The sequence below is a fragment of the Salmo salar genome, chromosome 20 (genome assembly GCF_965601325.2).
Source record: "Salmo salar chromosome 20, fSalSal1, whole genome shotgun sequence".
Taxonomy (NCBI): Eukaryota; Metazoa; Chordata; class Actinopteri; order Salmoniformes; family Salmonidae; genus Salmo; species Salmo salar.
Genome location: NC_138310.1, coordinates 72,504,351 through 72,530,879, shown reverse-complemented (window position 1 = coordinate 72,530,879; position 26,529 = coordinate 72,504,351). Strand labels below are relative to the sequence as shown.

The window sequence follows — 26,529 nt, the reverse complement described above, 5'->3', positions numbered from 1 at the left end:
CACAAAGCCACGTAGCGAGAGGGAGAGGGAGAGACAGGAGGAGAGATGGAGGGAGAGAAAGGAGAGAGGGGGTAAGAGAGAAGGAGTGAACACTTACCCACAGAGAGACAGGAATGTGCCATGAAAATGCACCCACACCATGGCATGCAGATGCAGACCCACATACTTCCGTCCCTCCCTCCCTCCCCCAGCCAGTCAGTAGACATGCCTCTGATCCAGGCTGTCGGAACAGAGCCATAGCTCAGCATTGTTGACCTTTGACCCTAGCCTCCAGCTGTGTGGCTGCTGGCTGGTTAGATGGCTGGCGGCTTTACAACATGGCGTCTCTCTGCTAAGGGAAAGGTCAGCAGGTGCAGCTGGGCATGCTCACAACCAGCTGGCTCTACCATAGGAAGTGATTTATGTCAGTACTATTTACCTGCCCATAGGGGGAGCGGTAGATGTTCAGTCTGTGTCCTTTGGCTGAATCAGTGTGCATGTGGCAGGTTGACGTTTGTTGTCATGAGTCTTGTCCTGGAGGCAGAACTGAGCAATTTCCCCTTAAATAGACCAGCTGCAAAGTAAAAATTGGCTATATTGTAAAAAGTACTGAAAACAAAAATGAGCTTTTTTGTCTTAATTTAAGGTTAGGGTGAGGCAGATGGATTTGCAGTATGGTTAAGGTTACGTTTAAAAACAGATTTTAAGACTTTGTGGCTGTGCCAGCTAGGGACAACAATGCAGAGCTGCCTCCAGAACAAAATTCATGATGGAAAAACACTAACCTGTGTGTGTGTGTGTTCATTCTTCAGGGGCAGAGTGTGTACCTGTGTACATCTGTGCACATCTGTGCATGTGTGTTTATGTTCCAGTCTGTCTGTCCTTTGGCTGTGTCATTGTGATTGTGTGTGCGTGTGTGTGTCTCTGTATGTGTGAGAGAGAGTATTCCTTCAGGGACAGAGTGCATTGTGGGTGCTATAGAACACATGTGGTGTGTGTCTATGGAACAAAGCAGAGGAAAAGAAAGAGAGAGTGCCATCTGATGGAGAGGGAGAGAGAGAGAGAGAGAGGAGAGAGAGAGAGTAGGGGAGCTACGTCTGTTTGTCACATTTCCCCATTCCTCAAATCCAGCTGGACACAACAAGGGAGGAGGAGAGAGGGAGAAGGAAGGAAAACAGACAGATCAGAGGGGAAGAGAGCAAGAAAAGAGAGAGAGGACAGAGAGAGCAAGTCAGGTCAAAATGGCCTGTCATCTCCATAGGTATGTGGTCATACATGTATGTGGAGAGAGAGAGAGAGAGAGAGAGAGAGAGAGAGAGAGAGACCAAATAAAGTTAGGAGAAAGAAAGTGGAACCAGTTGATACAGGAAATGGAAGAGTGAAGAGAAGAAATGAAAGAGAGATAGAGATTAAGATAAAGAGAGAAGAGAGGAGGATAGCGGAAAAAGTTATGGATTTCAACAAAATTGTCAAAAGACAATTTATTACGAACAACTTTTATTTTTTCCTTCACACGTTCAATAAATACAAGCAAGATTCATAAAAATAACAACACTAATACAAAGTATTATAAAATAATTACACATATTACTGAAATGAGAAAAAGATAATATGATGGACGAGCACATGAAGAGGTGCAATACAGGTCAGAGTTGTAAATAAATCTAAAACAGATGTTCATGTAAACTTACTGTATATTCTAATCTCTTCAGTAAGCAGTTCGAATAGATTCTTGGGTGTGTTATGCTTTTCCAAGGGAAGTGTTCTATTGGTGCTGACTGGATGGGATAAGAGAACATATGTGTGGTGCTGGTTTATGAGACAGTCAGTGATGCTCAGTCTGTTCTGTGTGTGTGTGTTTCCATCTAGCCACCCAGTAAGTTTACTGCCTCGTATGTTGGTGGCACTGTTTAGCAAGCCTTTTTACCACTGGTAAACACACACACGCACCCACCCACGCACACACACACACACACACACACACACACACACACACACACACACACACACACACACACACACACTCAAAAGTGAGTATGCACAAACACAACTTAGGGCTGAAACTTCAGAAAGAAGTCCTAATCAAGACTACCAATACATCCATTTTAACAACTAAACAACAAACAGTGTCACCTTGTGTCCCGGTATTCCAATATGAAGGGTAATTGTGTGTGATTTTTGAAAGGGTAATATTCACCAAGAGGAAGCAAAAAAACTAGAAATAGAAAACAAGCAAAAAAGTCAAATTTCAAAGGAGATACCAGTCAAAAACACAGCTGCAGCAGTTATGTTGGTCCATTTCATCTCTCTTTGGTCCTTTCTTTCCATTCTTTCAGTTAGTCTCTGTGGACTGTACGTCCTCAGTCCCTTCCATGACACCTTGGTGCTCCTCTTTCTCCTTCTTTTTCTCTGCTTGTCTTTCCTTCCTTCGTTACAATCCAGAGGTTGACTAAGGGGTGGGAGTGGACAGGGGGGTTGTGGGTCGGGGCAGGAGGATCATCTTGGCTTTAGGGGGTGTTAGCTGACCCAGTGTGCAGGTCTAGGTCTCCCCATGAGGGGGTAGGTAGAGAGCGAGGGGAGGGGGGTCATGGTGGGGGTGAGGAGAAGGTAAAAGGGGGGATGCGGGTGGAGAGGCGGTCTCAGCTCAGTGTCTCCAGCTGTTCTTCTTTTCCGGAACTTTCATCAGCTCCTCCTCTTCCTCTTTGGAATCTAAACAAAAGAGACAATCCAATATGAATGAATCTATGATTACTACATGAATCATCACTGTTTGAAAGCATGTCATCAGGATTGAGAGCATGTCTCGCTATGTCAAGCATGTGTACTCAGATGTTCTGGTTAGGGAGCATGGTGTGTATGTATGTATGTATGTGTGTGTGTGTGTGTGTGTGTTTGTCTTACCTTGGCACTCAGGACAGCACATGTCCTCCCGGCGGGTGATGTTACTACAGGTCAGTACCGGACACTGTTTCCTCTGACACTTAGTCACACCATGCTGGAGAAAGAGGGGGAGAAAGAAAGAGAGAGAGAGGAAGGAGGGAGAGAGAGACAGAGGGAGGTACATTAGGAAAACACCTCACAATGCTGAGAAACCAGAAAATGCTCCATGCTTCTCAACTCCAAATCCCAGAGTTCCCCAAGTCCCCCCATCCCTACAGCTATGAAGCTCAACCAAGTCTGAAACATCCCTCTTCTATCCGCAAAAACGTATCACAGTGGCATGGAAAAAGTCTGAAGAAACCTTGAGTCTGGGTTTTTGTAAAGGTTTACTGAAACATAGGGAGTTCTCTAGGGCTTTTTCTCTTTTGCTCTTTGGGGTTTAGGCCCAACAGTCTGAAGCTTTTTTGTCTTGAAATGTGTTGCTTGGCAACAGGTCCAAACCCACTCTAAGTGGCTGTATTATGTAAGAGACTTGTTCCTGACTGGTCCCTGACTCTCTGTAATACTCACGTCACACCAGCAGGTGATGCACTTCATCTCTCCCATCAGGGGCACACGGGGGTGCCAGTTGTCACTGTTCTGGTAGAAGTTCTTCCCAAACTTGCAGTGACTCGTCCCGTCTGCCTGCATCATGTCAGCGTGCTCCAGGGGGGGTTTGTCTTCCTCCAGACATTCCTTACAGCAGTCTGATGGGCTACGGCGTACCGGACGACTGCAGGTCAGGGCTGGACACGTCACCTTCTCACAGTGCACCTCGCCTGTCGCCCCCTACAGGAGTGGAGGAGGAAGGACACAATGGGAAATTTGCGGAATTTACATTACATTCTAGGAAGCTGAAGAAAGATTAATAGTCATGTTTATAATTATGTTAGCATCACTTATGGACTTACATCATGCTAGCTGTGACGGAATAACCTAGAGGCCTACCTTGCAGGTGCAGAGGGCACACTTAATGTAGCCAAATGGAGGGACGAATGGATGCCAGGTAGACCCAGGAGCATGCATCTTCTGGTCCCCCTCAAAGTAACAACCTGAGAGAGAGCGAGAGAGAGGGGGGGGGGGGATGAGAGAAATAGAGGACACTTAGCATTGGAAATGCATATCAATCTCAGAGGTAAAACATGTCTGTTGGCACAAAGACACAGAGGGAACCAGACAGATTTACAGGATGGAGGGTGAGGGAGAGATAGAGGACCAGACAGAAGGAGAGGAGGGAGGGTGACAGAGAGACAGAATGAGTGCCTCCTGGGAGGGAGAGATAGAGGACCAGACAGAAGGAGAGGAGGGAGGGTGACAGAGAGACAGAATGAGTGCCTCCTGGGAGGGAGAGATAGAGGACCAGACAGAAGGAGAGGAGGGAGGGTGACAGAGAGACAGAATGAGTGCCTCCTGGGAGGGAGAGATAGAGGACCAGACAGAAGGAGAGGAGGGAGGGTGACAGAGAGACAGAATGAGTGCCTCCTGGGAGGGAGAGATAGAGGACCAGACAGAAGGAGAGGAGGGAGGGTGACAGAGAGACAGAATGAGTGCCTCCTGGGAGGGAGAGATAGAGGACCAGACAGAAGGAGAGGAGGGAGGGTGACAGAGAGACAGAATGAGTGCCTCCTGGGAGGGAGAGATAGAGGACCAGACAGAAGGAGAGGAGGGAGGGTGACACAGAGACAGAATGAGTGCCTCCTGGGAGGGAGAGATAGAGGACCAGACAGAAGGAGAGGAGGGAGGGTGACAGAGAGACAGAATGAGTGCCTCCTGGGAGGGAGAGATAGAGGACCAGACAGATGGAGAGAGCGAGGAAGAGGAGGAGTGACAGTCAGACAGAGAGATGGTTCAGAACCTTCTGGATGCTCGTCTAGCCTCTCTGGAGTCTTCATATCCTTGGAGTTTTTCCTCTCTAAAGGACAGACAGGGGAAACAGACACAGGAAAGTATTATTTCACAGCTTTGCGACCGTAATGGGGTGCCCTGTCAAGAATATTCCTTTCAAGAATAAGAAAAACACAGTCAAGCACATAATCCTATTCGAACATAGTAACACACACACACACACACACACACACACACACACACACACACACACACACACACACACACACACACACACTCACCAACACACACTCACCAACACACACACACACACACACACACACACACACACACACACACACACACACACACACACACACACACACACACCTCACCAACACACACACACACTCACCAACACACATGGGGCAGCACTTGTCATCAGGCTGGATGGTGCGGGAGCAGGTGAGGACTGGACAGATGACCGGGTCACAGATCACTGTGCGCTTCTACAGGGAGGACAGAGAGATGGAGGGATGAGGGAGGAGAAAAATGGACAGAAGAAGAGAGAGGGTGGTTAGACACAATGTCATTCAATATAGAAGTAGAAACTTTACTTCTAGATTCTCAAGACTTCTAGATTCTCCATCGGACTAGACATAATTTGTGTCTGGGAAACGAGCACTAATTTAATGTGTAACTTGAGCGCCTCCTCGTGGTTGTAGTTGGAACAGTCCTACCTGACAGCTGCAGGTGAAACAGTGGTTGTAGTTGGAACAGTCCTACCTGACAGCTGCAGGTGAAACAGTGGTTGTAGTTGGGGGTCCAGAGTGAGCCGTGGGCGTGGTGTTGACTCTCGAAGAAACAGGTGTGGGGGTCTTTCTTTAGTTCCTCAGGATCACGCACAAACAGGTCATCAAACTCCGCCAACTCCACCTCACCCTTTGTCCCAAACTCACAGTTATTAGGCACATGGACCTGTAGGGAGAGAAGCAGGGAGGAGAAAGAAAGACCGGGCGAGCATGAGAGAGTGATTCGACGTACCAATTAGGGTCTGGCTAAAAATACTTGAATCAGTTATAGAACCCATTGCCCTTTATGGTTGTGAGGTCTGGGGTCCGCTCACCAACCAAGAATTCACAAAATGGGACAAACACCAAATTGAGTCTCTGCATGCAGAATTCTGCAAAAATATCCTCAGTGTACAAGGTAAAAAAACGAATAATGCATGCAGAGCAGAATTAGGCCGATACCAGCTAATGATCAAAATCCAGAAAAGAGCTGTTAAATTCTACAACCACCTAAAAGGAAGCGATTCCCAAACCTTCCATAACAAATCCATCACCTACAGAGATGAACCTGGAGAAGAATCCACTCAGCCAAGCTGGTCCTGGGACTCTGTTCACAAACACAAACAGACCCCACAGAGCCCCAGGACAGCATCACAATTAGGCCCAACCAAATCATGAGAAAACAAAAATATAAATAAACAAAAAAACAGAGCAAACTAGAATGCTATTTGTCCCTAAGCAGAGAGTACACAGTGGCAGAATAGCTGACCACTGTGACTGACCCAAACTTAAGGAAAGCTTTGACTATGTACAGACTCAGTGAGCATAGCCTTGCTATTGAGAAAGGCCGCCGTAGGCAGACCTGGCTCCCAAGAGAAGATGTGCACACTGCCCACAAAATGAGGTGGAAACTGAGCTGCACTTCCTAACCTCCTGCCAAATGTATGACCATATTAAAGACACATATTTTCCTCAGATTACACAGATCCACAAAGAATTAGAAAACAAACCCAATTTTGATAAACTCCCATATCTATTGGGTGAAATACCACAGTGTGCCATCACAGCAGCAAGATTTGTGACCTGTTGCCACAAGAAAAGGGCAACCAGTGAAGAAAAAGCACCATTGTAAATACAACCCATATTTATGTTTATTTATTTTCCCTTTTGTACTTTAACTATTTGCACATAGCACGCGCTCCAGCAGGTATATCTCACTGGTCACCCCCAAAGCCAATTCATCCTTTGGTCGCCTTTCCTTCCAGTTGTCTGCTGCCAATGACTGGAACGAACTGCAAAAATCACTGAAGCTGGAGACTCATATCTCCCTCACTAACTTTAAGCACCAGCTGTCAGAGCAGCTCACAGATCACTGCACCTGTACATAGCTCATCTGTAAACAGCCCATCTATCTACCTCATCCCCATAATGTATTTATTTATTTATCTTGCTCCTTTGCACCCCAGTATCTACTTGCACATTCATCTTCTGCACATCTACCATTCCAGTGATTAATTGCTATATTGTAATTACTTCGCCACCATGGCCTATTTATTGCCTTAACTCCCTTATCTCACCTCATTTGCACTCACTGTATACAGACTTTTAGTTTACTTATTATTAATATTTTAATTTTTTTCCTACTGTATTATTGACTGTATGTTTTGTTTATTTCATGTGTAACTCTGTGTTGTTGTATGTGTCGAATTGCTTTGCTTTATCTTGGCCAGGTCGCAGTTGCAAATGAGAACTTGTTCTCAACTAGCCTACCTGGTTAAATAAAGGTGAAATATATATATTTTTTTAAATACATAAAATGACATTTGAAAAGTCTTTATTCTTTTGGAACTTTTGTGAGTGTAATGTTTACTGTTATTTTTTTTATTGTTTATTTCACTTTTGTTTATTATCTATTTCACTTGCTTTGGCAATGCAAGCATATGTTTCCCATGCCAATAAAGCCCCTTAAATTGAAATTGACTTGAGAGAGAGAGAGGGGCAGAAAAGGGTGAGCATGAGAAAGGGAGAATAAGAGGAGGGACAGAGAGAAGGAGAGCAATGAGGAGGAAGGAAGGAGGGAGAGAGGGGGAAGACAGAGGTTAGGATGCTAATGATTGGTTGGACACACCTGCCTTGTGGCTCGTTGTAAAGAGTACTTGTTAATTAGTCCTAAATGGTGCGTTCAGCTGGCATTCTGCCCACGGCTCCACGGCAGATGGCTGTTTGTGTCAGATCTGTTTGCTATTAAAACTGCCGGACATTACTGTGTTTGTGTGTTCTTACACATTTCTTTCTCTCATTCTAACCACTGGCAGCTAAGACAAAATCATCAACCAGGCCACCTGCAAATATGTTAGCGTGTAACGATGTGTTTGTTTGAGGGTGTGTGAGGGTGTGTGTGTCCTCACAAACCTTTATTTTTCACCAAAACGTCTCAGAAAACACAAGACCACCTGCCAGTGAGAGTGCGTGTCTGTGTGGCCTCACACTGGCTAAGTGAGCAATCAACACACACAAATACACACACATTAACTCTCAGCTGACTAGGGCCCTGAGGAGCCTCACCTCCCTCCTCTCTGCCACCTGTCATCGCTCCATCTCTATAATCCTCAATATATTCCAATAATGCATGATCAAACTGAAGGGTGTGGGTTGACATTAAGAGTGAGGTATGGTTTAGAGTGGTTGAGTTATGGTTGTGGAGGGATTGTGTTACGGCTGTGGTCCTACTCACCCGTCCGCGTATCTCTCCTCTGGTGTTGACCTTGGTGCTGACCTGGATGAAGGCTGTCCCTCTGTCCAGGTGACGCAACAACTCTACACTGATGTCCTTCAACACACCCTGGGCCTGAGAGAGAGACACCGAGAGAGAGAGAGACAGAAAGACAGACAGAGAGAGAGAGAATGGAATAAGAGTCTGTTGTAGACATTCTCTATATCATACTGTCATGACAAAGTTGTTCATGTGTGTTTGTGATTATTCATGTGTCTTCCTCTGCCTACCTGAGAACCGTAGAACCCTGTCAGCAGTCTCTTGTGATTGGTGCTGCGTTCGTCTAGTTCTCCGATTTCAGCCAATCCGTGGAGGTGGGCGTTGACTGTGAGGTCATCAGCTTTACTGAGGCCTGCCACCACGATCTCATAATGGAGGTGACAGCGCTCGTCCACAGACACCCAGGCATGGCCCCCAGCACTGGTCAGGACTGGAGGAGCCACAAACTGGCCTGCCAGAGGGACAGGGATCTCTGGCGAAGGAGAGGGTAGAGAGGGTTAAATATGAAAAGCAAAAGACTAGAGTTAAAGAGAATAATGTCAAATTGGGATCGATGTTTTTCACCCAAACATGGACTGGAGTTGTCTTTCAGATACTTTATGAAGATTCTGTGGACACTGACTCTAGTCTAGAGGACTGGAGTTGTCTTTCAGATACTTTATGAAGAAGATTCTGTGGACACTGTGACTCTAGTCTAGAGGACTGGAGTTGTCTTTCAGATACTTTATGAAGAAGATTCTGTGGACACTGTGACTCTAGTCTAGAGGACTGGAGTTGTCTTTCAGATACTTTATGAAGAAGATTCTGTGGACACTGACTCTAGTCTAGAGGACTGGAGTTGTCTTTCAGATACTTTATGAAGAAGATTCTGTGGACACTGTGACTCTAGTCTAGAGGACTGGAGTTGTCTTTCAGATACTTTATGAAGAAGATTCTGTGGACACTGTGACTCTAGTCTAGAGGACTGGAGTTGTCTTTCAGATACTTTATGAAGAAGATTCTGTGGACACTGACTCTAGTCTAGAGGACTGGAGTTGTCTTTCAGATACTTTATGAAGAAGATTCTGTGGACACTGTGACTCTAGTCTAGAGGACTGGAGTTGTCTTTCAGATACTTTATGAAGAAGATTCTGTGGACACTGTGACTCTAGTCTAGAGGACTGGAGTTGTCTTTCAGATACTTTATGAAGAAGATTCTGTGGACACTGACTCTAGTCTAGAGGACTGGAGTTGTCTTTCAGATACTTTATGAAGAAGATTCTGTGGACACTGTGACTCTAGTCTAGAGGACTGGAGTTGTCTTTCAGATACTTTATGAAGAAGATTCTGTGGACACTGTGACTCTAGTCTAGAGGACTGGAGTTGTCTTTCAGATACTTTATGAAGAAGATTCTGTGGACACTGACTCTAGTCTAGAGGACTGGAGTTGTCTTTCAGATACTTTATGAAGAAGATTCTGTGGACACTGTGACTCTAGTCTAGAGGACTGGAGTTGTCTTTCAGATACTTTATGAAGAAGATTCTGTGGACACTGTGACTCTAGTCTAGAGGACTGGAGTTGTCTTTCAGATACTTTATGAAGAAGATTCTGTGGACACTGTGACTCTAGTCTAGAGGACTGGAGTTCGCCACCCCTGACCTTTGCATTTACTCAACCTAAGCGTATTTGAGTTACGCTACAGTGAATCCCAAACCAGTCCCTCACCCTTACCATCACTCTCAGAGGGCCCTCCATTGTCACATGTTACTGAGGAAACTCAGAGGGTGACTTTCAGAGTGGCGAGGGGATCAATAAAACCATCAACTTTGGGACACACATGACTTGAATGATGCGATTCATGTTATACATTTAAATAATAAAACTTCATAAATTCAAATGATAAAAATGTCCCTTTCGTTTTACAAGATATAAACCTCAGTAACTGTTAAACATTGATTTCGAGGCTTGACACATGTAACGTATGAAATACCTCCCAATTTAAGACAGGTGGCTAATATTTATGCCCGCCTATCCATTCAGTTGTGTGGAATTCCGCAAACTCAAAAATAATGTGGCGTCAGCGTAGCTGGCTTTCGGAGGGCTAATTAGTACCTACACCTTCCATAATTTTGACTCCATCAGCTTTGTGCATATGGTGGAGGCGCGTGTGAATCCACAACTGGAGGGGCTAGGGGAAGGGGGTGCTTTAGGATTCAGCCCTAGTGCTCTGGTCTGAGGTCAGTGTCTCACCGTGTCTGGGCGCCTCCAGGCCGCTGTAGAGCAGGGCTTTGATCTGTCCGCGTAGCTCCCCCTCCTGGCTGTGTGCGGTAGCCACGTTGATGAACAGTTCATTCTGCAGCAGCATGTGGATGTGACGTGCCTCTACACGACTCCAGCTTCCCGCCGCCCGCCCGCTGGGCCTGTCGAACTCTGGAGTTAGGTCGTACAGCACGGAGCGCTTACTGCGCCGCCGAGGCTTTAGCTCGATGGTCAAACCCACCACCTCACTGGATACCCCCACTAGCTGGACCTGTGGATGGAGCAGGATATGGGTTGGTTTGGTGGTTCAGTTCAGTGTGGTTTGGTTCGGTTCAGTTATGTAAATAGTGACAGTACAATTCCATTTGATTCAGTTCTTTAAAGTTCAAATCAATTCAGTTCAGTTCAGATCCATACCTGGTAGTCCAGGGTGCCATTATCATGGAGATGAAAGAATGCTGATCCCACACCGCCTGTCTTCCCTGCTGTCAATGCATCACCACTGGACATGACACTCTGGATGGCTGGAGAGAGAAAGACAGGGAGTAGAGGAGGGAGAGAGAAAAATGAGAGAGGGAAAAAAATGGAGTAAATCATATCTTAAATCCTTGCTATTACATAACAGATGAACACGCAGTGCCACACTTGGACCTTTTCATGTTTCCAAAAAGTAAATGGAAGGTGAAACGAGAAAGGATGATGAGATAGTGAGTAGGGTCTCCCTGACTCTGATCTCAAAACATTGTCCCCTTTCCATTTCACACCCAGATGACTACAGACTAATCTGAGTGTGATGATGAGGCAGCTCTTGCATGCGAGATGAGGCAATGCTCTCTGTCGTGTTATAATTCACCATGTTAGTCTGGAGAGCCAGACAGGGGGGAGCCGAGAGAGGGCCAGAACACATTCTCTCACGTCTCCCCTGTAGAAAGACGCACGCACGCACACACACACACACACACACACACACACACACACACACACACACACACACACACACACACACCATGTCATCCCTCCACCAGTGGGGACAATCACGGGGAATGAATACAGCACAACCCATCCACACAGAACTTTAGGGTGAGTGTATGTGTTTGTAATCTCAAAAGAGAAAATTGTATCTTAAATGATGTACCCCCACCTGCTAACCCATAACCTTGGGATGAGGTAACCCTTGTTGAACACGGAGGGGCTTAGAAGACAGACAGGGAAAGACAAATAGAGAAGGAAAATAAAAGAAGGGAGAAAGCTACACAAAGAAAGGCAGAATGGGAGTGATACAGGGGAAGCAGTTCAACACAGAGAAAGAACAGAACAAGATGGAGAGACAGGCAGAGAGAGAGATAGACAGATAAGAGATGTTGAGAAGAATGCAGAGAAAGAGAGAGATGTAAGAAGAGAGTGAAACAAGTGTGTTGGGTTGAATTCTTCACACATAACGTCAAGCTGTTAATCATGGAGCTGGAACACCAGTATGGAGAGTGAAGTCCAGCAGAATGTGACCTTGGCAGCGCCCGGTGTGTGTGTGTGTTTGTGTGTTCGTGTGTTCGTGTGTGTACACACAAGTGTGTGAGCGTATGAAAAAGACAACGTGTGTGTGAGTGTGATCTAAGTATATAAGTATGTTTGTGTTAGAGTCGCTTGATTGGAACACGTGCATGCTGAAATGTCTCAGACTTTGTCTACGACACACACCAGCGCTCCCCGTCTTGGTGGACCACCAAGTCAAAAAGCGGAGCTATAAACATGGCTTTACTCCTGTGATAAGACTTGAAAGAATGAAGAGATGGAAGGAAGGAGGGAGTATTTCTAGAAGAGAGAGAATCGCTAAAAACAACCATGGAGGAAAAGAAGGAGAACAAGTGAACTGAAAGACAAAACACTTTCCTCCTACAGTAGGTCTCTGACTGTCCTCTGTTCAGGTGTGACAGGATGACAGAGTGATGGAATGAAGGTTGTTTGTGTGATGTTGAGCGACTCGAGTAACTTCCAAACAAATCGATTCAACCCATCACCTGTGTGAGTGGCTGACTGTTCGCTGAGTGTTTGATTGTTCTACATAAAGGGGTGTGGCGCTTACTGTCACATGATTTCCTGCCGGTGATGAAGCCGGAGATGTGTCGGGGGTCCTGGCCCTCAGTTTCCACGGTGATCACCAGCTGGCCCCTTGACAACCAGAAGAGCTCCCGACTGTTCAGGTCTGTCAGCACCTCAGCAAAGTCTGTGTCCTAAAGGTAGAGAGTTGGAGAAATGGTGATACAACGTCAGAACAACCAAACCCAAATCTCTTACTAGACTTATCACAAACAAACACAGAAAGGTGATAATAGATAACAGATAATAGATAAACTCACAAACAGACACTGAAACACACTCATTATGTCACTACAACACAATCTCTCTGTCTCTCTCAACAACCCCCCCACCACACATACATACACACAAACAGGCTCACAAACTCAACACACACCGACAATATGGCTTGCATTGGGGTTAATATCTCACACATTGCATCCACTTTCAGTTTGAGATAGACAGAGTTTGAGATAGACAGAGTTTGAGATAGACAGAGTTTGAAATAGACAGAGTCTGAAATAGACAGAGTCTGAAATAGACAGAGTCTGAAATAGACAGAGTTTGAAATAGACAGAGTTTGAAATAGACAGAGTCTGAAATAGACAGAGTCTGAAATAGACAGAGTTTGAAATAGACAGAGTTTGAAATAGACAGAGTCTGAAATAGACAGAGTTTGAAATAGACAGAGTTTGAAATAGACAGAGTCTGAAATAGACAGAGTCTGAAATAGACAGAGTCTGAAATAGACAGAGTTTGAAATAGACAGAGTCTGAAATAGACAGAGTCTGAAATAGACAGAGTTTGAAATAGACAGAGTTTGAAATAGACAGAGTCTGAAATAGACAGAGTCTGAAATAGACAGAGTCTGAAATAGACAGAGTTTGAAATAGACAGAGTCTGAAATAGACAGAGTCTGAAATAGACAGAGTCTGAAATAGACAGAGTCTGAAATAGACAGAGTCTGAAATAGACAGAGTTTGAAATAGACAGAGTCTGAAATAGACAGAGTCTGAAATAGACAGAGTCTGAAATAGACAGAGTCTGAAATAGACAGAGTCTGAAATAGACAGAGTTTGAACTAGACAGTTTGAGATAGACAGAGTTTGAAATAGACAGTTTGAGATAGACAGAGTTTGAAATAGAGAGTTTGTATTAATATGACAGATGTATGACCGTGGTGAATAAACGTGACTTTTATGGCCCCATTTCAATACACATATCCGTGTACTATAAATCGATGGACAGGGTTGAGCCAAAAGAGAGAGAGGGAGAGAGGGATGGAGGGATGAAGGGAGAGAGGGAAGGAAAGAAAGGATAGAGGAAGGTGTAATTGGGAAATGTGTAGAGTAAAAAGCATGATTGGAAATGAAAGGAAAGTATAAAGGACAGTAATATATTAAGAGCAGGAAAGGCAGTAGAATGTATAAATAAATATTTTGTGTGTGTGTGTGTGTGTGTGTGTGTGTGTGTGTGTAAAACAGAAAGAGGGGCACATCAACTCTCAGATTCACATAATTCCCACCAGATTAAAAACAGACTCCTCTTTCATCCCTCCTCCTCCCTCTATCCCTTCCTCTCTTCCTCCCCCCTCCCTCCCCCTTTCTGATCCCACAGACAACTAACCACTGACATGTGTGAGGAGTGTGCATGTCTTTTCATCTCTCACGTTCTCCTTTCTGTCTCTCATCCCTCCATCTCTTCCTCACTACATGTCTTTACAACCCCTCTCCACTCTCTCTCTTTCTTTTTCTCTGTCCATCCTGTGTCTCTATGGAGGTTTAACAGTGATCTTCAGTACTGACAACAGCAGTAGGATGTGGGGAAGGAACCACATCCATCTCAGCGGGACAGTGTGTCATGATGTCATCTGTTTCCCCCCTTTCCTCCCGCCTCTTGGCTTGTCCCTAAAGTGTGTTTCGCCCACTTTCCTCCCGCCTCTTGGCTTGTCCCTGATGTGTTTCCCCCCTTTCCTCCCGTTTCTTGGCTTGTCCCTGATGTGTTTCCCCCCTTTCCTCCCGCCTCTTGGCTTGTCCCTAAAGTGTGTTTCGCCCGATTTCCTCCCGCCTCTTGGCTTGTCCCTGATGTGTGTTTCCCCCCCTTTCCTCCCGCCTCTTGGCTTGTCCCTGATGTGTTTCCCCCCTTTCCTCCCGCCTCTTGGCTTGTCCCTAAAGTGTGTTTCGCCCGCTTTCCTCCCGCCTCTTGGCTTGTCCCTGATGTGTTTCCCCCCTTTCCTCCCGCCTCTTGGCTTGTCCCTGATGTGTGTTTCCCCCCTTTCCTCCCGCCTCTTGGCTTGTCCCTGATGTGTGTTTCCGCCCCTTTCCTCCCGCCTCTTGGCTTGTCCCTGATGTGTGTTTCCCCCCCTTTCCTCCCGCCTCTTGGCTTGTCCCTGATGTGTGTTTCCCCCCTAATGGTTCAGGTTAGTATCTGGTTTGGTGAGGACAAGCTGATCCTAGATGTGTGTGTATGTATGTGTGTGTGTGTGTGTGTGTGTGTGTGTGTGTGTGTGTGTGTGTGTGTGTGTGTGTGTGTGTGTGTGTGTGTGTGTGTGGTGTGTGTGTGTGTGTGTGTGTGCGCGTGTAGTTTGTATAACATACATAGGTGGTGATGTTGGCATGGATCTCTCTCAGGACGTGTTGGCGGTACTGCAGTCGTACCTGGATGGGCACCAGGGGGGAGTCTGCAGGGCCGAGAGAGAGAGCACAGAACAAACTTAGAACCACGTCACACTGCCTCACAGCACTCCCTAGTCCCAAAACAATCTCTAGCCTCTTCTCTTAGCCCCTAAATTACTCCCTAGTCCCCAGTCCTAAAACAATCTCTAGCCTCTTCTCTTAGCCCCTAAATTACTCCCTAGACCCCAGTCCCAAAACAACCTCTAGTCTCTTCTCTTAGCCCCTAAGTTACTCCCTAGACCCCAGTCCCAAAACAACCTCTAGCCTCTTCTCTTAGCCCCTAAATTACTCCCTAGACCCCAGTCCCAAAACAACCTCTAGTATCTTCTCTTAGCCCCTAAATTACTCCCTAGACCCCAGTCCCAAAACTTTCTCTAGCCTCTTCTCTTAGCCCCTAAATTACTCCCTAGTCCCCAATCCAAAAACAACCTATAGTCTCTTCTCTTAGCCCCTAAATTACTCCCTAGACCCCAGTCCTAAAACAACCTCTAGTCTCTTCTCTTAGCCCCTAAATTACTCCCTAGTCCCCAGTCCCAAAACAACCTATAGTCTCTTCTCTTAGCCCCTAAGTTACTCCCTAGACCCCAGTCCTAAAACAACCTCTAGTCTCTTCTCTTAGCCCCTAAATTACTCCCTAGACCCCAGTCCCAAAACAACCTCTAGTCTCTTCTCTTAGCCCCTAAATTACTCCCTAGACCCCAGTCCCAAAACAACCTCTAGTCTCTTCTCTTAGCCCCTAAATTACTCCCTAGTCCCCAGTCCTAAAACAACCTCTAGTCTCTTCTCTTAGCCCCTAAATTACTCCCTAGTCCCTAGTCCCAAAACAACCTCTAGTCTCTTCTCTTAGCCCCTAAGTTACTCCCTAGTCCCTAGACCCCAGTCCTAAAACAACCTCTAGTCTCTTCTCTTAGCCCCTACGTTACTCCCTAGTCCCCAGTCCCAAAACAACCTCTAGTCTCTTCTCTTAGCCCCTAAATTACTCCCTAGTCCCCAGTCCCAAAATAACCTCAAGTCTCTTCTCTTAGCCCCTACGTTACTCCCTAGTCCCCAGTCCTAAAACAACCTCTAGTCTCTTCTCTTAGCCCCTAAGTTACTCCCTAGACCCCAGTCCTAAAACAACCTCTAGTCTCTTCTCTTAGCCCCTAAATTACTCCCTAGACCCCAGTCCCAAAACAACCTCTAGTCTCTTCTCTTAGCCCCTAAATTACTCCCTAGTCCACAGTCCCAAAACAACCTCTAGTCTCTTCTCTTAGCCCCTAAATTACTCCCTAGTCTCCAGTCCCAAAATAACCTCTAGTCTCTTCTCTTAGCCCCTAAGTTACTCCCTAGTCCCTAGACCCCAGTCCCAAAACAACCTATAGTCTCTTCTCTTAGCCCCTAAGTTACTCCCTAGACCCCAGTCCTAAAACAACCTCTAGTCTCTTCTCTTAGCCCCTAAGTTACTCCCTAGACCCCAGTCCCAAAACAACCTCTAGTCTCTTCTCTTAGCCCCTAAATTACTCCCTAGTCCCCAGTCCCCAGTCCCAAAACAACCTCTAGTCTCTTCTCTTAGCCCCTAAGTTACTCCCTAGACCCCAGTCCCAAAACAACCTCTAGTCTCTTCTCTTAGCCCCTAAGTTACTCCCTAGTCCCCAGTCCCAAAACAACCTCTAGCCTCTTCTCTTAGCCCCTAAATTACTCCCTAGTCCCTAGACCCCAGTCCCAAAACAACCTCTAGTATCTTCTCTTAGCCCCTAAATTACTCCCTAGACCCCAGTCCCAAAACAACCTCTAGTCTCTTCTCTTAGCCCCTAAATTACTCCCTACTCCCCAGTCCCAAAACAACCTCTAGTCTCTTCTCTTAGCCCCTAAGTTACTCCCTAGTCCCCAGTCCCAAAACAACCTCTAGTCTCTTCTCTTAGCCCCTAAGTTACTTCCTAGACCCCAGTCCCAAAACAACCTCTAGTCTCTTCTCTTAGCCCCTAAGTTACTCCCTAGTCCCCAGTCCCAAAACAACCTCTAGCCTCTTCTCTTAGCCCCTAAATTACTCCCTAGTCCCTAGACCCCAGTCCCAAAACAACCTCTAGTCTCTTCTCTTAGCCCCTAAATTACTCCCTAGTCCCCAGTCCCAAAACAACCTCTAGTCTCTTCTCTTAGCCCCTAAATTACTCCCTAGACCCCAGTCCCAAAACAACCTCTAGTCTCTTCTCTTAGCCCCTAAATTACTCCCTAGACCCCAGTCCTAAAACAACCTATAGTCTCTTCTCTTAGCCCCTAAGTTACTCCCTAGACCCCAGTCCCAAAACAACCTCTAGTCTCTTCTCTTAGCCCCTAAGTTACTCCCTAGACCCCAGTCCCAAAACAACCTCTAGTCTCTTCTCTTAGCCCCTAAATTACTCCCTAGTCCCTAGTCCCCAGTCCCAAAACAACCTCTAGCCTCTTCTCTTAGCCCCTAAATTACTCCCTAGTCCCTAGACCCCAGTCCCAAAACAACCTCTAGTCTCTTCTCTTAGCCCCTAAATTACTCCCTAGTCCCCAGTCCCAAAACAACCTCTAGTCTCTTCTCTTAGCCCCTAAATTACTCCCTAGACCCCAGTCCCAAAACAACCTCTAGTCTCTTCTCTTAGCCCCTAAATTACTCCCTAGACCCCAGTCCTAAAACAACCTATAGTCTCTTCTCTTAGCCCCTAAGTTACTCCCTAGACCCCAGTCCCAAAACAACCTCTAGTCTCTTCTCTTAGCCCCTAAATTACTCCCTAGACCCCAGTCCCAAAACAACCTCTAGTCTCTTCTCTTAGCCCCTAAGTTACTCCCTAGACCCCAGTCCCAAAACAACCTCTAGTCTCTTCTCTTAGCCCCTAAATTACTCCCTAGTCCCCAGTCCCAAAACAACCTCTAGTCTCTTCTCTTAGCCCCTAAGTTACTCCCTAGACCCCAGTCCCAAAACAACCTCTAGTCTCTTCTCTTAGCCCCTAAATTACTCCCTAGACCCCAGTCCCAAAACAACCTCTAGTCTCTTCTCTTAGCCCCTAAGTTACTCCCTAGACCCCAGTCCCAAAACAACCTCTAGTCTCTTCTCTTAGCCCCTAAGTTACTCCCTAGACCCCAGTCCCAAAACAACCTCTAGTCTCTTCTCTTAGCCCCTAAGTTACTCCCTAGACCCCAGTCCCAAAACAACCTCTAGTCTCTTCTCTTAGCCCCTAAATTACTCCCTAGACCCCAGTCCCAAAACAACCTCTAGTCTCTTCTCTTAGCCCCTAAATTACTCCCTAGTCCCCAGTCCCAAAACAACCTCTAGTCTCTTCTCTTAGCCCCTAAGTTACTCCCTAGTCCCCAGTCCCAAAACAACCTCTAGTCTCTTCTCTTAGCCCCTAAATTACTCCCTAGTCCCCAGTCCCAAAACAACCTCTAGTCTCTTCTCTTAGCCCCTAAGTTACTCCCTAGACCCCAGTCCTAAAACAACCTCTAGTCTCTTCTCTTAGCCCCTAAGTTACTCCCTAGACCCCAGTCCCAAAACAACCTCTAGTCTCTTCTCTTAGCCCCTAAATTACTCCCTAGACCCCAGTCCCAAAACAACCTCTAGTCTCTTCTCTTAGCCCCTAAGTTACTCCCTAGACCCCAGTCCCAAAACAACCTCTAGTCTCTTCTCTTAGCCCCTAAGTTACTCCCTAGACCCCAGTCCCAAAACAACCTCTAGTCTCTTCTCTTAGCCCCTAAGTTACTCCCTAGACCCCAGTCCCAAAACAACCTCTAGTCTCTTCTCTTAGCCCCTAAACCCCGCCCCGTCCCCCCTCAGCTCCCTAGCCCCACCCCAGTCCCCGTCCAAAACAACCTCTAGTCTCTTCTCTTAGCCCCTAAGACTCCCTAGCCCCGTCCCCCCTCAGTCCCCAGCCCCACCCGTCCCAGCCCAAAACAACCTCTAGTCTCTTCTCTTAGCCCCTAAGACTCCCTAGCCCCGTCCCCCTCAGCCCCAGCCCCACCCCGCCCCGTCCCAAAACAACCTCTAGCCTCCTTGCCCCTCTCCCTAGCCCCGTCCCACCCTCTAGCCTCTTCTCTTAGCCCTGCCCCTAGTCCCCAGTCCTAAAACAACCTCTAGTCTCTTCTCTTAGCCCCTAAGTTACTCCCTAGTCCCCAGTCCCAAAACAACCTCTAGTCTCTTCTCTTAGCCCCTAAGTTACTCCCTAGACCCCAGTCCCAAAACAACCTCTAGTGTCTTCTCTTAGCCCCTAAGTTACTCCCTAGTCCCCAGTCCCAAAACAACCTCTACTCTCTCAGCCCCTAAGTTACTCCCTAGACTCCCTAGACCCCAGTCTCTCTATGTTGTATCAGTCCTCCCTCCCTCTCTTTTCCTCTCTCTCCCCTCTCTCTCTATGTTGTATCAGTCCTCCCTCCCTCTCTCTTCCTATCTCTCCCCTCTCTCTCTATGTTGTATCAGTCCTCCCTCCCTCTCTCTTCCTATCTCTCCCCTCTCTCTCTATGTTATATCAGTCATCCCTCCCTCTCTCTCCTTCTCTCTCTCCCTCTCTCACCTCTCTCTCTATGTTGTATCAGTCCCTGCAGTATGAGAACGAAGTGAAGGTTATTTTCTGTGTCACTCAGAGTCAGCATGGCGATGCCTCCCATCCCAGAATGCTCCTCTTCTGAGGTCAGAGTGGAGCTGAATGTCTCTGCGGGGTCACACAGATATCACACTCACATTATAAACACACATAATATATACACACACACCAACTTCTTTTCACTGCAGTCGGTTACTGAACGTTTGTCCTTGTTGAAATGTACACAAATGTATTGTACTTTGTATCCCTCCTTTACTCAAGTGGGTTCTTTATTTCGGCAGTTCCCTGTACACATATTCACATAAATCCTACCTCATGGAAATATTGAGACTACTTCTACCCACATTTAAACAGATACACAAACACACTTTCATGCACCCACAAATACACCCCCCCCCCCCCCACACACACACACTCACACACAACACACACCCATACACACACACTCACACACACACCCCACACACACACTCACACAAACACACACCCACCACACACACTCACACCCACACACACACCACCCACACACTCACACACACACACAAACACACACTCACACAAATACACACCCACACACACACTCACTCACCTGCGAACAGTGCTCTGTGTTTGATGATCTTTCCTTCAATCACCTCCCGTCTACCGGTGGCTGTTGTCATAGTAACCCGAAGTTGTTCTGCCTGTAGCTGTCGCACGTGGGATTGGGGAAGATTCTTCCACACTCCGCAGATCTGAAACACATATACACACACAGGTGACCACAGTCACATGTTCTTATCCAAGGCTGGGGTTTGAGTGTGTGGTGTTCTTATCCAAGGCTGGGGTTTGAGTGTGTGTGGTGTTCTTAGCCAAGGCTGGGGTTTGAGTGTGTGGTGTTCTTATCCAAGGCTGGGGTTTGAGTGTGTGTGGTGTTCTTAGCCAAGGCTGGGGTTTGAGTGTGTGGGTGTTCTTATCCAAGACTGGGGTTTGAGTGTGTGTGGTGTTCTTATCCAAGGCTGGGGTTTGAGTGTGTGTGGTGTTCTTATCCAAGGCTGGGGTTTGAGTATGTGTGGTGTTCTTATCCAAGGCTGGGGTTTGAGTGTGTGTGGTGTTCTTATCCAAGGCTGGGGTTTGAGTATGTGTGGTGTTCTTATCCAAGGCTGGGGTTTGAGTATGTGTGGTGTTCTTATCCAAGGCTGGGGTTTGAGTGTGTGTGGTGTTCTTATCCAAGGCTGGGGTTTGAGTGTGTGTGGTGTTCTTAGCCAAGGCTGGGGTTTGAGTATGTGTGGTGTTCTTATCCAAGGCTGGGGTTTGAGTGTGTGTGGTGTTCTTATCCAAGGCTGGGGTTTGAGTGTGTGTGGTGTTCTTAGCCAAGGCTGGGGTTTGAGTATGTGTGGTGTTCTTATCCAAGACTGGGGTTTGAGTGTGTGTGCTGTTCTTATCCAAGGCTGGGGTTTGAGTATGTGTGGTGTTCTTATCCAAGGCTGGGGTTTGAGTGTGTGTGTGTGGTGCTCTGCCATAGTTACAGTTTACAAACGGACTCAAAACAGTCTGCATGTGCTATTTTATTTCTCTCCAACACACACACACACACACACACACACACACACACACACACACACACACACACACACACACACACACACACACACACACACACACACACACACACACACACACACACAGTTCCATCTGTGGAAAAGATCAGCCCGTTGAGACTCTGGACTCTATCTCAGCCCCAGGCCACAAACAACAAACCCTCCGGAAAAAAAGATTTGCCTTAGAGGGGGAAGAAATGTGTCGACAGACACACACCTCATAACTCACAGTCCAGGATAATCTCCTCTTATAATTATAAATGTGCTCCGTCTCCTTCACAGTCCAGGATAATCTCCTCTTATAATTATAAATGTGCTCCGTCTCCTTCACAGTCCAGGATAATCTCCTCTTATAATTATAAATGTGCTCAGGATAATCTCCTTCTCAGTACATTATAAATGTGCTCCGTCTCCTTCTACATGTCCAGGATAATCTCCTCTTATAATTATAAATGTGCTCCGTCTCCTTCACAGTCCAGGATAATCTCCTCTTATAATTATAAATGTGCTCCGTCTCCTTCACACGGGTGATGTCACACACTAACCCCCCACCCCCCCTCCCCCGAGATGATCGGTGCCATCAAACCCTCCCCCTCCCCCAGCCGTCTCAGGGCGGTTTCACTTGACACTTGATAGGGGCATTTGTCCAAAAAATAATGGGTCAATTTTTCTAGGCCTATATTTAGGGGTCCTGAATTAAGTTGTTACAAAATGTGATGATGTGACGTGTGTAATTTTGCTTTAGGCGGGAAATGTTGCACAGATGATGTAGGCCTCTGTCACACACACACAGACACGCACACACACTGCTCCCCTCTTAAGTAAACTGTATCCTCCTTTCTCGTTGTCTTTCTCTGTGTTTACTCTGTGTAAAGTTAGGTGACCGTGGCAGTTCCTCTGTTTACTCTGTGTAAAGTTAGGTGACCGTGGCAGTTCCTGCTGTTTACTCTGTGTAAAGTTAGGTGACTGTGGCAGTTCCTGCTGTTTACTCTGTGTAAAGTTAGGTGACTGTGGCAGTTCCTGTGTTTACTCTGTGTAAAGTTAGGTGACTGTGGCAGTTCCTGTGTTTACTCTGTGTAAAGTTAGGTGACTGTGGCAGTTCCTCTGTTTACTCTGTGTAAAGTTAGGTGACTGTGGCAGTTCCTCTGTTTACTCTGTGTAAAGTTAGGTGACTGTGGCAGTTCCTCTGTTTACTCTGTGTAAAGTTAGGTGACTGTGGCAGTTCCTGTGTTTACTCTGTGTAAAGTTAGGTGACCGTGGCAGTTCCTCTGTTTACTCTGTGTAAAGTTAGGTGACTGTGGCAGTTCCTCTGTTTACTCTGTGTAAAGTTAGGTGACTGTGGCAGTTCCTCTGCTTACTCTGTGTAAAGTTAGGTGACTGTGGCAGTTCCTTGTCCCTCTCAGTCCAACAGTTACACCATTACATTTGACCCAATAAAATCAACTGGTTATTGCACTGAGCTAAATGTTTGTAAGTTGGCCATGCATGTGTGTGTGAGTGTATAAGTGAGCGCAATCATGAGTGTGTTTTTTTCTGTGTGAAAGTTGTTTGTGAGAACCGCCCCATGCATTATTTACAGTAATTAAGACCTGATTACCCAAGCAATGTTCTGAGAACGATAAGACAACGCTTTGACAATGCTGTGAGTGTGTGCGTGTGTGTTTATTATTGCAGGGTGAATTATGTCGGGCCAGTGATAGTTTGACCGGAGAGTCACAGAGAGAGTGTTTATCGTGGAGCTACTTAATCTTTCTCTCTAGGGTACACACACAAATACACACAGTTGCACGCAGGGACACACACTCACACACATTCACAGACAAACACTTTCTCTTTCTCTCCCTGTCTTTCTCACATTCACACACACACACACACACACACACACACACACACACACACACACACACACACACACACACACACACACACACACACACACACACACACACACACACACACACACACACACACACACACTAGACACACAACAAAAACATAAATAGCGGAAATATCTACCTAGGAACAGAGAGAGTTCCAGTCTCTTACCATGTCTGAGTCTCCCTTAGGGGTCTTGTACTCAAACGCAGTGTTTCCATCTGAATCAAGGAAGACAACCCTGCTTGGTCGCCCGATCCTAGGAGAGGAGAGAGGGAGAGTGAGGACAGGAGAGAGAGAGAGAGGGAAAGATACCATTTTAGAGACTAGTTATTACTAATGATTATTACACGCGTATCGTTTTTTTTGTCTGTGTGTGTGTGTGTGTGTGTGGTGTGTGTGTGTGTGTGTGTGTGTGTGTGTGTGTGTGTGTGTGTGTGTGTGTGTGTGTGTGTGTGTGTGTGTGTGTGTGTGTGTGTGTGTGTGTGTGTGTGTGTGTGTGTTACCTCTGGTAGGTGATGGAGAAGGTCAGGCTGGTTCTAGTGAAAGAGAAGCGTGCCCGGGCCACACCACTGGAGCTGGGTAACCAGGAGTCTGTCACTCCCGTCAACACTGCTACAAAGTCTGGACACACACACAGTAAAGTAAAGATGTAAATCAGAAAGACTGAATGGAGGAATGATTTTCTTGTTACAAGCGCAGTGAGAGTATATGTGTCCTTATAAATGTGTTATCTTTTTATTTTACCTTTATTTAACTAGGCAAGTAGTGTTAAGAACAAATTCTTATTTTCAATGACGGCCTAGGAACTGTATATCCATGTGCTGTATATCCATGTGTTGTATATCTATGTACTGTATATCCATGTGCTGTATATCCATGTGCTGTATATCCATGTGCTGTATATCTATGTACTGTATATCCATGTGCTGTATATCCATGTGCTGTATATCCATGTGCTGTATATCTATGTACTGTATATCCATGTGCTGTATATCCATGTGCTGTATATCTATGTACTGTATATCCATGTGCTGTATATCCATGTGCTGTATATCTATGTACTGTATATCCATGTGCTGTATATCCATGTGCTGTATATCCATGTACTGCATATCCATGTACTGCATATCCATGTACTGTATATCCATGTGCTGTATATCCATGTACTGCATGTATAGTATGTGTGTGTGTATTTCCATTGCAGGTAGCCTAGCGGTTAAGAGTAATGGGCCAGTAACTGAAAGGTCGCGGTTTTGAATTCCTGAGCCGACAAGGTGACCAAATCTGCCGATGTGCCGTTGAGCAAGGCACTTAATTGCTCATGTAAGTCTCTCTGCTAAATGGCTAAATGTCAATGATGTAAGTCCATGCATGAATGTACAGTATGAGAGTTTGTATGCGTTGGGCCGTGCGGGTGAGTGTGCATGCTCACCAGTGCGGCTCTCCCCAGGGGAAATGTCCTCAGAGCTGAGGTATGAGCGGTCATTGTAGGTCTTGTGCAGGTCATCCTCTTTCTCCTTCTCCTGGAAGTACTCGAAGCCATCAAACATTGCCTCCACTTGCTTCCTGTCCACATCGCCTGGACAAGCACAACACCCAGGGGCACAACGTGTGAGGCGGTGGGATATTTAAACAACACTTACAGGTTGGCATTACTTTAACATGAAGTAAGGAGAATAACAGAAAATGTTGAATGAGTGAAACAGCTAGAAAGAGTGAGAGTTACAGAGTGAAAGAGTGAGAGTTACAGAGTGAAAGAGTGAGAGTTACAGAGTGAAAGAGTGAGAGTTACAGAGTGAAAGAGAGGAGAGTTACAGAGTGAAAGAGTGAGAGTTAGAGTGAGAGTGAGAGTTACGGAGTGAAAGAGAGGAGAGTCACAGAGTGAAAGAGTGAGAGTTACAGAGTTAAAGCGTGAAAGTTACAGAGTTAAAGCGTGAGAGTGACAGAGTGAAAGAGAGGAGAGTTACAGAGTGAAAGAGTGAGAGTTACAGAGTGAGAGTGAGTTACAGAGTGAAAGAGTGAGAGTTACAGAGTGAAAGAGTGAGAGTTACAGAGTGAAAGAGTGAGAGTTACAGAGTGAATGAGAGGACAGTTACAGAGTGAACGAGTGAGTTTTACAGAGTGAAAGAGTGAGGACAGGAGAGGAGAGAGAGAGAGAGAGAGGGAAAGATAATTGTCCTGTGTGGCTCAGTTGGTAGAGCATGGTGTTTGCAACACCAGGGTTGTGGGTTCGATTCCCACGGGGGACCAGTACAGAGAAAAAATGTATGAAATGTATGCATTCACTACTGTAAGTTGCTCTGGATAAGAGTGTCTGCTAAATGACTATAAAATATAAAGAGTGAGAGTTATAGAGTCAGAGTGTGAGAGTTACAGAGTGAAAGAGAGGAGAGGAATAATTCTAAAATGCTGATCCAAAATTCAGACAAGTGTTCTTTCAGTCATTCCTAATTCTTTCCCTCTATCATTTCTCCAGGTGTCTACTCCAATCCCTCGTTGGAGCTCGTCTGGGTGACAAGGTTTGTTTCTTAGTCCGAGGAGCAGAGGAGGGTTGGCAGTGACACTCGCGTTCAATCCCAACAATGACCTGCTCTTCCACACCACTATGTGTCCTGATGTCAAGAGCACATTTCAGCGCCTCCCACACTAACACACAATCTGACAGACGACTCACACACACTGAAGTACAGACACACTGAAAAGCATACTGAGAAACACACACACACACACTACGAGACAGAGACAGGCTCTTAGTCACACACACATCATCATCAAAGAGTCCAGACGTATTTCTTCAAGGCCATCCACTTTATTTCTTGACTATTTGCTTTACTTCTCTTTGTCCCTCTCATATCCTCTCTTTCTTTCTCTCTTTCTGGCTCTTTCATCTCTCTTTCATGGCCTTATTTCCCCAGTCCTCTCTCTCTCTAAGGATTTTGTGTAGTGTCAGTCTCACCACCCTGCATTCCACTATACCACACACACACACACACACACACACACACACACACACACACACACACACACACACACACCACACACACACACACACACACACACACACACACACAAGCATGCATGTACACACCATTTTTCACCACTTAGACAAACACACTCGTACTTTTTAACATTTAGACAAACACACTCATACTTTTCCTAAAGTCACAACCACACTCACAAGTTTTTCCCCAAATCACCACCATGACACACACATTCATGAAAATGTTGAGAGTAGGCAAGGCAACCTAGCCCAGACCTGCTAC

General features: G+C 46.1%; 1 protein-coding gene across 1 annotated transcript in view; it reads right to left on the bottom strand.

The window, feature by feature from the left end:
- Nucleotides 1–1,459: 1,459 nt before the first annotated feature.
- The window catches only part of LOC106581290 (chordin), a 28,183-nt gene continuing 3,113 nt past the window's right edge, over nt 1,460–26,529 (bottom strand). Inside the window, exons 4-21 of the mRNA XM_014163252.3 lie at nt 24,699–24,845; nt 23,770–23,887; nt 23,435–23,522; nt 20,401–20,542; nt 19,782–19,919; nt 15,196–15,278; nt 12,606–12,753; nt 10,943–11,049; nt 10,517–10,796; nt 8,517–8,758; nt 8,248–8,361; nt 5,509–5,700; nt 5,138–5,231; nt 4,754–4,810; nt 3,847–3,950; nt 3,430–3,687; nt 2,881–2,974; nt 1,460–2,688 (exon numbers count right to left, since the gene is read on the bottom strand). Coding sequence (XP_014018727.3) covers nt 2,624–2,688; nt 2,881–2,974; nt 3,430–3,687; nt 3,847–3,950; nt 4,754–4,810; nt 5,138–5,231; nt 5,509–5,700; nt 8,248–8,361; nt 8,517–8,758; nt 10,517–10,796; nt 10,943–11,049; nt 12,606–12,753; nt 15,196–15,278; nt 19,782–19,919; nt 20,401–20,542; nt 23,435–23,522; nt 23,770–23,887; nt 24,699–24,845 — 2,471 coding nt within the window. The 3' untranslated portion in view covers nt 1,460–2,623. The remainder of the gene's footprint in view (nt 2,689–2,880; nt 2,975–3,429; nt 3,688–3,846; nt 3,951–4,753; nt 4,811–5,137; nt 5,232–5,508; nt 5,701–8,247; nt 8,362–8,516; nt 8,759–10,516; nt 10,797–10,942; nt 11,050–12,605; nt 12,754–15,195; nt 15,279–19,781; nt 19,920–20,400; nt 20,543–23,434; nt 23,523–23,769; nt 23,888–24,698; nt 24,846–26,529) is intronic.